A 10,338-nucleotide genomic window follows, 5' to 3' on the forward strand; every position below is an offset into this window, starting at 1 on the left:
GCTCCTCCTCCAGCATGGTTTTTGCAGGCAAACGGCTATGTGCTAAGCAAGTGGAAGCAAGAGGAGGGGACCCCCCCACACCCCAATGGACCTCCAGGCCTCTCTCTAGCCGCTTCTTCCAGAAATCTTCCTGGTTGACCCCCGCGCCTGCCTACCACAGGGGACAGGGCCATGCTGAGTCAGGGCCAGGCCAGGAAAGGAGAAGTGGTATCCGGAAGGCACAGTATAGTGGGAAAACCCCAGAGGAAGGGACAGTGCCTGCAGAGCGCTCCCACCCCAGTTGGGGTCCTGGCCACTCAGTGCCGGCAACCCTAAGGGCCACCTCAGCTCCAACCTGAGGCCCAGCTGGGCCATTTCCCATTGACCTCTGGCCCATTAGGCCAGAAGACTGGCCACAACCCCGAGCCCCCAACATGAGCACATACACAGTGGCCTCCCCCTCCAAACCTTGGCCTACACCACTTGCTTCAGCATCACCACCCTCTCCCTACCATCTCAGCCCATGGAAAGCCCACATGTACCTAAGAACACAGTCAATGGGCCTGTCCTCAGTGGGCCTCCACCTGCCTACCTCTGCCCCTGCTGGCTCCCCTGCTCCTTCAGACCCTTTCTCTTCTGTCCAAGTGACATGCAGACACATCTGCTCCCCCCACTACGCCTGAAGCCAGCCTGAGCCACTCCTGGACAGGGGCTGAGGCTGATTCACCTTGGCATGCAACCGCAGCCTGAGAAGGTTCATTTTACTGAACTGGGGCAAATACACACAGCTGACCTTCAACGTGAAGGCTTGAGGACATGTGAGGGTCCCAAGTCAGAATGGGGAAGAATAGGGTGACCATATAATTATCTGTATATTTAAAAAAAAAATTGTACAAACCAGAATAGCTGACAGTCTATACTGTTAGTAACTATGTCAAAGCAACAGGTAAAACAGGGCCCATCCTGGGGAAATGAGACGTGTGGTCAGTCTTGCTAAGAGACGGAGCTTTGGAGCCTGGCAGAGCTGGCTCAACCCACTCAAATCCCAGCTTGACTCTAGTCGGTCTTTGACCTTACAAAGCAGATTGCTTTACTTCTGAGCCTCAGTTTCCTGTCTGATCTACTTCCAGGCTTACTGACAATTCAGTAAGGAAAGCCATTCCCACAGTTCATCAGCACAACTTTTCCACCCTGGCTGCAATGGAGGAGGCTGAGCCAAGAACCTGCTTCATAGCCTCCTCCCCCACGGCAGTCCCCGGCTCTCCCTTCCGAGCTTTCTGTCTATATCAACCTCTGGCTAAAGGAGCCAGGCTTCACCATAAGGACAGATGGGCCAACAGAGCAGGGCAGTCTGAATATCTCAGGCTGGCCTTGAACTCATTCCTTCCTTATATTCCAGCCATGCCTGCCTGAGCTGTACCCCATAAATGCGTATTTCCAGGCATCTGCGTACGTGGCTCCCCCCATCTGTCCCTTCCCTGTCCACGCTGTACATCCTTCCCCTTCATTTTGTGCCTCCTCTCAGGCTCTAGGCTGTGCTGGGGCCTCCTTGGGGCTCCTCCAGCCTCCACACTTGTGATCATTCAGGATAGCTGTGTCTGTCAATGTTTGCTTCACTGCACTGACCTCAGAGGACCAAGGACCCAGGACCACACCCTGTCTTGGATTCAAGACCTTCCCCCGAAAGTGTCACACAGGCCTTGGAGGGATCCAGCCTAATCTCAATCCCTGGGCTCTCACCAGCGGGGCCAAGAGGCGGGATGAGGCCCAAGGATCTGACCACCTGTCTCCTACCCTGACCTCCCCTTCCCATGGGGGCAAACCTTCCCAGCTGTCCACTTCCTCATTTATGCTCTGGCTACACAGGGCTCAGGCCTCACTCCTGTGCTTCTCGCTTCCTCCGTGGCTGCCCCTGTCCTTCCTTCTCCATCATGAGACCCAAAGGTCAACCCCTCCAGCACTCTCCTGCTTCTGTTCTGTTAGTTGTGCCCAGGTCACAACATGGAAAGCCCTTCCTGGGCTTCCCCTTGCTTAGATGTACTCAGCCCCTGCGTATGCTGTGAGCCCCCCAGGCCGATCTCTTGCCAGGCCATGACATCGCCCAACACAGAGGGGGACTTGGACAGTGCGTGTTGTGACTGAATGACCAGCACCCCACTCATGTCCTGATCACTGGAGAAGGGCAGTGGCTACCCCTCCACAGAGCAGTGCCCCATTAACCTGGCATCCACCCTCACAACCAAGGCTCTCTCAGCTCTTATCACTTCTCCCTGGAATGACAGCTACCACTTACTAACCGCCCACTATGTGCTAAGCATTCTTCTTGGAGGCCTTTTCATTTAATCCCTACAAAGATCTAGATCTAGATCATCCGCTCCATTGTGCTCAGGACATGCCTCTAGGAACTCAACTGCTCCTTCTGCTGAGCTCACACAGCCTGTTGGGCCCTTCATGGCAGGTGTGCCCCCAGGCCTACACTGAGCTTTCCTGTAGGCAAGCCGTGCTGTCATGGGCAGGAGGAGGCAGAGGCCCAGCTCGCCCATGGCGGCTCTTCATGCTTCCAGGCTCTGGCTCTGTGCTGGTGCCTGAGGGTTCTGGGGCAAAGAAGGTCATCCCTGAGGGAACCCATGACCATATGGACCCTGTCCCCCACATCCTGAGTACCCAGCTCAGGGCTATTCTGGCAGGAGGAGAAAGTACAGGTAGGTGTCTGCTGAGCCCTGTGGAAAGATGAGCCAAGGGCACAGGGCAGGATGGGATGCACAGGCAGGACCTAGTGAGAGGTATCTCTATCAACCCAAGCACAGGGTTGTTGAGCTCATGAGGGGTCCACAGCAACTGCGGGGAGGGATGGCAAGCCCAGCCTCCCAACATCATAGGGACCCACCCCTCTATTGGCCCTGGGGAAGTCGGGGAGGAACCAAACCAACTAAGTGCCAGCCCTCGGTAGGTCTCCCTATTACCCTGGACTCAGTGCGAGGGCAAACGGGTTCAGGTAGGAGCTGCTTAGAGCCACAACACCCTTGTACTGGACAGCAAGAAGAGCCAGAATGAGATCAGCACCCGGTCCCTGAAGGGCAGACACCCACAGAAGCCACAGAGGCAGTCCCTCAGGCACCATGGGCTCCCGGTGGGCCCAGGAGACAGATCTATGGGAAGATGTAGGCCTGAAAAGCCCAGGGCTGAGGGACGGAAAAAAGAAGGGGAGGAAAGGAAGGGGCAAGAGAAAAACAAGATGTGGAGAAAGTGAAAGAGGAGAGAAAATTCTGAGAACAAAAAATGGAGGGGCAGAGGGAGTACCACAGAAAACCCTGCCCAGAGGGGAGAGAAAGACCCTCAGAAAGGAGCCTCCCTCCCCGTGCTCCACTGATAGCCCAGCCCAAATCTGCCCCTCGCTCACCCTCAGATGTCCACCAGGTCTTGGGCCAGAGGACTCGCACAGCTCCGCTCGACAGTGCTTTGTGCCTGACCAGGCAGCCTGTCTGAGCAGGGCTGGTCTGGCAGACAGCCAGGCCTCTGTTCCCCGGGTGTGTCGGAGGCTGTGTCGGGGTCCAGGTACCGCTCTGTGTGGCTGTGATCACTTGTCTGAGTGCGTGTTTCTGTGTAAAAGTAAATCTGTCCAAGAGTGAGTGTGAGAGACAGAGTGTGTGTCTGTGTGTGTGTGTGTGTACATCCAGCTCTGGCTCCCCTTGGTTTCCTGCTCTCCAACTCCCCCACCCCCTGCCGCCCTGGCCAATACACACACTTCCTGAAAACACTGAGAAAGAGAAAAGTCACCCAGAATCCCCTGGGGCAGATACTTCCTCCCCGCCCCCAGCCTGCCCCCCCACACCCCAAGTTGGAATAGGACAAGCCACCCCAGTGCTGTCTAGCAGGGCCTTACAGAGTAGATCCTCAGGAAGTCCTAACCTTGGCTGGCCCCTCTCCACCCCCACAGGAGGCCCAGAGAGGCTGGGAAAGAGGCTCTTGGAAGGGAGCAAGTTCTGCCCCAGCAACAAGTGATCAGCCTTCAGGAAGACCAGGGATTGGCTGGCCTGCAGGGCAGGCAGGGGCACAGGTGGGAGGCCGTGCAGTGTGATCCCAGCTGGCAGCTGCCCACTCTGGGCAAATACTCCCTCTTTGGAGGTATCTCTAGGCATCTGGGGAGGTATCAGAGGAGGAAACTGAGGCCCAGCACCATCTGAGAGGGGCTCTGTGGAGGGACCCTGGAACCCCGGATCTGAGAAGACCCCTCTGCCACTCAGGGAAGCAGGCTCAGAGGGTTCACATCTATGATACCTGGAGCTGAGTAGACTGGGCCCCAGGCCAGGAGGCAGGGTCTGAACACTGGCTTCTACTCTGCTGGGCTGTGTGACTCTGGGCAAGTTTCTCCATATCTCTGGACTCATCAACAACTTTCCGATCTCAGGCTTTTAATAATGGTGGGGGGTACAGAGCCTTGGAGGGGTTAAGTAGGGTCCTTCCAGGCCAGGCAGCACGTGAGCCTCGTTGTGAGAGTCCTGACCCAGCTGAGGCAGGGAGGTGGCAAGCCTGTCCCTGCTCATTGGCTGCCTGTCTCCTTGAAGGCCTTTGCCTTCCTGAGATGTCTAGGGTGATACAGGTCACCTGGTGGGAAGGGATATGGGGTGGTGAGCTTGGGGCCCTTAATCCTATTGTCTCATGTGGGCTGAGGGCACTCTGGGTGCTGAGTCCACGTGGGTGGCAACTGTGCCAGCACTGGGCAGCACTGAGACTCAGGCAGTCTTAATCTATTCGTGCACACAACAAATACTTCCAGAGGGCACGTTAGGCACCCGGCACGGTTGCCAGTATTGGTGATACAGCAGTAAACAGAACCCACCAGAATCCAGGCCCTCATGGAGCCGACACTAGTGGGCTGGGCAGCATGTGGATACACACTGGCTCACACCCAGGAGGGCAAAAATAACACATGTGCCAATTCGCTACCCAAAGCATATGCACGTACAAACAGACTCACGCCATTGGAGGTCCCAGCACACCAGCACAAATGGGCCCGTGGAGGTGTGCACACGGGCCCTGAGGAATTCACATGTGTGCACACCACCACAAGTAACCGCTGAAACCGCCTAAGTCCCCACTCCTGCAGACATACGGGGACCACATACAGCCTCCCTGAAAACCTGTGCAGAAGTGTAAATACGCAGACATACTACTACCTTCATGGCTTGTAAAAACATACACACCTAGGGTGCCCACTTACATGCTGGCTAGGCATGCCCTCCCATGCCCAGCCAGTACACACATGCACACACAGCAGATAACCCCAGATCCCACTGGGGAGGCTGGTGATGGGCTGGAGGCTGGCAGAAGTACTCACTCGGTCACCCTGTGAACTGATACAAGAGGTCCTAAGATTCAAAGTGAGACTCCTGTCACTGAAGGGTGCAAGCAAGGACCCAAAGGCCACATCAGGAAGAAGGGAATTCTACAAAGGGGACAGGAACAGGCCGGGTTGAATTGCCTTCTGCCATGCCCCATGGAGCCTGCGGTCCAGAGGAAGGGGTTGTGAGGGACAGCAGTCAGGCTCCAGTCTAGCCTCCAGCTGTTACACACACACAAGAAGCTCCATCTGCAGTGAGTTTTTCTGCCACTGGGCTTTGAAGATTTTGTACACCATGGAAGGCAGGGTGCTAAGACCTGGAGATGTCCACTGTTCCAAATGTCAAAGACCCCAGGACAAGGAAGCCAGGCTTGGCAGCTCACCTCCCATCACACTCTGTCTGAAGAAATAGCCCCAAATTTTGAAGGGTAATTATCTACCAATTCTCTCAGCATGGAATGAATTTTGGGTCCTCTAGCTACAAGACGCCAGACTCCTGAGCATGGAGGCCTGGCCTCCCCCATAGGTCAGCTAAGTGACTAAGTCAGACTGAGGCTCTGAAGAGTGGGGGCTGGTACTCTGAGGCATAGACAGGACCCTTGCTCTACCCAACAAGTCTCCTGTCCACAGACGTTGGTACCAGGAGGGCCATGGAGGGCCGAGGAGGGTACCCAATAGAGAAAGAGGCCCAGAGGGGCCACTGCCCATCGGTCACACAGCTAGCTGGGCCTGCCCCGGGTATTCTGCCTCTGATACAGGAATCTAGGCCTTCACTCCCTCAATGGGAGGTTTGCCTTGTGAGCTTCTAATGGACAGGGTCCGGCCTCCTGTCCTTGTTCACCTATTCCTATCCCTAGAGACAGATGGACAAACAGACACAAACACACAAAGACACACAGACACACAAACCTATGCTCTCTCTCTCAGCCCCCCATGATGATGGAATGAAGGAAAACAGAAATGAGAGGGGTGCCTGGGTGGCTCAGTTGTTAAGCTTCTGCCTCCTGCTCAGGTCGTGACCCCAGGGTCCTGAGATCAAGCCCCAGGTCAGGCCCCCTGCTGGGGGTGGGGGAGCCTGCTTTTCCCTTTCCCCCCACCCCTCCCCCACCCTGCTCCTGCCCCCCTCCTCCCCCACCTCATGCTCTGTCAAGCACACTTTCTCTCTCAAATAAATAAAATCTTTAAAAATTAAATTAAATTAAAATAGAAACAGCTCATGCATGTATAAGAATGGCCACTAGAGGGCATAAGGGCTCCAGAAAACTCCAATCTACACTGTGCACCAAGCTCCTAGGGGTGTATACCTAGTATCATCCCTAGTTGTATAAACCCAGGAAAGCCAAAAACCCTTTTCATGCTTCCAGCAATCAAACCTCAAAACCCCACAGCCCGGCTTGGCCTTCAAGGCTCCCTTACTATCAGAGTCCTTTTCTGGGTGGGGAAAGCCTCCCAGACCCTCCCATAGGGGCTCCCTGAGCACGCACTCGACATGGATCCAGTTAGTGCTTCTCTCCGTTTTTTGAGCCTCAGTTTCCCTACTTGAAAACAAGGCACAAATCCCCCAGAAGACGTGAGCAGGAATCAAACAAGATCGTGTAAGTGAAGCACCCAGCACAGTGCCCAAGAGTAGGGAAAAGAAGATCTCCCTCTACCCATCGTTTCCTCCTCCGAGAAGTCTTCCCAGATTAGGCTGACCTGGGTCCAAGTACTGCAGTCATCTCCATTACACCCATGAACACATATCCAGCACCAGCTGGGGATGCTCCCTCCCAGCTGGGCATCCCAGCAAATGGCAGGAAGGGAAGGCATATGTGAAGGAGGTTAAAATAGGCCATCTACAGAAGTAGGAGGAAATTCAAGGAAACAGAGGAGTATGGGGAGCCAGGAAAGGGGAAAACAATTCTGAGGAGGAGGGAGAGAGTGTAGGCTGCAGCCTGAGAAGTGTCCCTAGGATTTGGGGACATGTGGCCGGAGCAGTGAGGAAGGGGAAGGCAGGAGCACAAGCACCAGGCCCTGGGCAATTCCTGCTCCCCGGGCGGCAAGCTCATCATCCTAGACTGTTTCCTCCACATGCTACCTACTGACTCAGAATGTACTCCCATCTCCCAGTGTCTCATACTGACCAGGCCCCAAACAGAACTCCAGGCTTCCTTCCTGGGTACGCTTCTCTCCCTGGATCCCCAGATCAGGGATGGCACCACTCTCCACCCAAGACGGAATCATGGATTCTGTGTAGCAACCTGTGCCATCTCTGCTTATGTCTAGGCGATCTCCAAGGCTCATCCATTCCAGGGCCAACCTCTCACTCCAATCTGCCTACTTCTCTCCAACGTTATTAGCACAGCCCGAGTGGGGGCCTCTCCTAAGAGCCTGGGACCTGTCACTTGTCACCCAACCTCCTCCTCCACCAGCCTCACCAGCCCCTAGTCATCTTTTTAGTATTCAGCTTTTATCCGATCATTCTGCTTGAAACCTTTCTGGCTTCCCACCTGGCCTTCACAGAATGTCCCACCAGGGCCAGCCGCAAGCCTCACCCCCACTCACCCAACAGTTTAGCTCCAGTCTGCTCAGAGTGCACCCACTGACGGTGCCTCCCACCTCCGAGCTTTACACAGGCCGTTCCCTCCACTGAGGGAGCCTTCCTTCCCCAGGGCCAAAGGCCACAAACGCCCCCTCCGCTTTCTAGTATCCTTGACCCAGGCGCCTCCCACCATGGATGGCACCCACTCACCTCACTAGCAGGCGTGGGGGCCCCGTGCGGGGGGGCACGGGCGGAACACTTAACTCTGCCAAGTGGCGCTTGGCAGGCAGCGGGGGTAGCGCAGGGTCCGGGGCTGCTGCAGGTGGGGCGGAAAAGCAGGCAGGCGGAAGGCAGCTCCTCCGGGGCGGGATTGGGGGGGCAGTGGGCAGCCCCTCCTCCTCTCCAGCCGCGGGCTCTGGCTCCGGGGGCGCTGGCGCGGCAGGAGGGGCAGTGGGCACGGGCGGTGAGCGGAAGACGTGCCGCTTCATGGGCACAGGCCGCGGGCTGGGGCGGGGCGCAGGGGTGGGGGGTGTGTGGGCGCGCAGCAGGCCGGCCAGAATGCGGCGGCGGTGACCAGGGAGCAGCATGCCCATGTCCAGCAGGCGGGCATCACTGAGGCCTTGGCACTCTGTGGCCCACACCAGTCCGTGCTGCTCGAAGAGCCCGGCGTACTGCTCCAGGTGCAGCGCCCTCAGCCACTCAGCCACAGACAGTGCTACATCCCGGGCCTCCGCCATGGTTTCCTGCTAACAGAGGCCAGCCAGCGGGGCCCTGTCCCAGACCTGCAACAGAAAGACAGGCACAGGTGAGAGGCAAAACTGCCCAGCCCTAGTTTCCTGATTAGCAACCCTCTGTGGCTCTCCCATGCCATGGGGTCAAGCTCTGTCCTTAAGCTTTCTCCCTGGTGCCCCCAGTGCCAGGCAAGGCCAGATACTGCCAGGTCCCTGAACACACAGGCTTTTCTCTCTGCCTGAAACCTGCCACCCCCACCCCTGCAGCCTCCCAGCATCCAGCTCACATCTCCTGCAGGAAGCCCTCCAGGACCTCCAGAGTTGGTACCACCCCTAAGCCCCATCTACAGCCAGGGCCACTGCTGCAAGGCTGGCCAGTGGCTGTGTCTACCGCCCTCTGCAGGACCTGGGCAAGGGCCCGGTTCCTTCTGAGGCACCAGTTCCCAGCTGATGGCCAGGCCCAGGGGCTTAGTGAGTATGGGTGGGGTTGCTAGTCTCCCTGCAGGCCCCATGTAGGGGTTGAGCTTCATCCCCTCTCCATGCCCCTGGAGCAAGCAGAATGCTCCAGGAATTAAGTGAAGCCAGCATCACCCAGCCTCTGGGGTCCTGGCCCTGTGAATGAGTCACCCCTCCCACCACCAAAGGGGTTAATGTATAGGAAAGGCCATCCCCTCATTTGTTCATTGGAGAGAGCCTCACACTAGGCGATAGGGACTCAGGTCCCACCCCTGCACTCCAAAACTCCTGGCCTGGCAAGAGGCAAGAGACAGATAACACAGAGAGAAGGAGATTAACAAATCAAAACAGCAATTCACCAGATCATCTCCACAGATACTAAAGAAGCAAATGACAAAGCACAACACCCAGTGTACTTAACAAAAATCTTACTAAAATAGAAATATATTGATACTTCCTTAAACTAAAAATCCGTACCTTGCTTCATGGGAAAACAATGGAAAAATTTCCATTAAAGTCAGGCATGAAACAAGGATATCCATTTCATGAGTGATTATTATTAATCACAGGATTAAAAATTTAAGAATATAGCAAGTGAGCTGGATTCAAAGCTAATGGAACAGAATGAATATTTATAGGCAATAACCAGGTAGAAACCAGGATGAAGAGCCTCATTTACAACAGCATTATAAAACCTAAAACACTAAGAAGAAACATAAAAAGAATTGTGCAAGATCTGAGATCTGTAGGAAGAGGCAAAAAGAAGAGACCTAGACAAATGGAAAGACATGGTATGCTCCTGGGTAGAAGGCATCATGAAGATAGTAATTCTCAGTTAATTTATAAATATGCACAATTCTATTAAATACACACACAATTCTGGAAAAGGGGGGAGGGGACCTAGACAAGCAAATCTGAAAATTCATGTGGAAAAGTAAATAAGCAGAAAGAGCCAGGAAAATTCTAGAAGCAGGGGGTGGGGGAAAGAAGGGTAAAGGGTGGGAACCAGCCTCAATACATATTAAAACATATAAAGCCACAGTAATTAAAATAGTACATGTTACCAGCACCTGAACAGATGAATCAAACAAAACAAAGTTCAAAAATAGATCTAAATACATAAAATCATTTAGTGTCCAATAAAAGTAACATCTTCAAACTAGTGGAGAAAAGATGCATTATTAAATTGTTGGGACAGCTGCAGAACAATCTGGAAACAAAGTTAGACTCCCTACGTCACACCTTACAACAGGATAAATCACAGGCAGATCAAAGATTCATTATAAAAAAATAAAACCATGAAAGGATTT

At 54.5% G+C, this 10,338-nt stretch overlaps 1 protein-coding gene across 6 annotated transcripts in view; it reads right to left on the reverse strand.

Moving 5' to 3' along the window:
- The window catches only part of ARAP1 (ArfGAP with RhoGAP domain, ankyrin repeat and PH domain 1), a gene marked incomplete at its 5' end in the record, with an annotated part of 40,382 nt that extends 31,791 nt beyond the window's left edge, over positions 1–8,591 (reverse strand). For 3 of the 6 annotated variants that reach the window (XR_013967560.1, XR_013967561.1, XM_080816671.1), the window contains one exon: positions 8,052–8,578. Coding sequence is in view for 2 of the 6 variants with exons in the window: in XM_080816671.1 (XP_080672797.1) it covers positions 8,052–8,578 (527 nt within the window). Of the gene's footprint in view, positions 1–3,379; positions 3,661–8,051 lie in introns of those variants that run through there. The other 3 variants (XM_080816672.1, XM_080816673.1, XM_080816674.1) reach the window with 3 other exon arrangements.
- Positions 8,592–10,338: the final 1,747 nt, after the last annotated feature.

This window comes from Martes martes (assembly GCF_963455335.1).
Source record: "Martes martes genome assembly, chromosome: 10".
NCBI classification, from domain to species: domain Eukaryota; kingdom Metazoa; phylum Chordata; class Mammalia; order Carnivora; family Mustelidae; genus Martes; species Martes martes.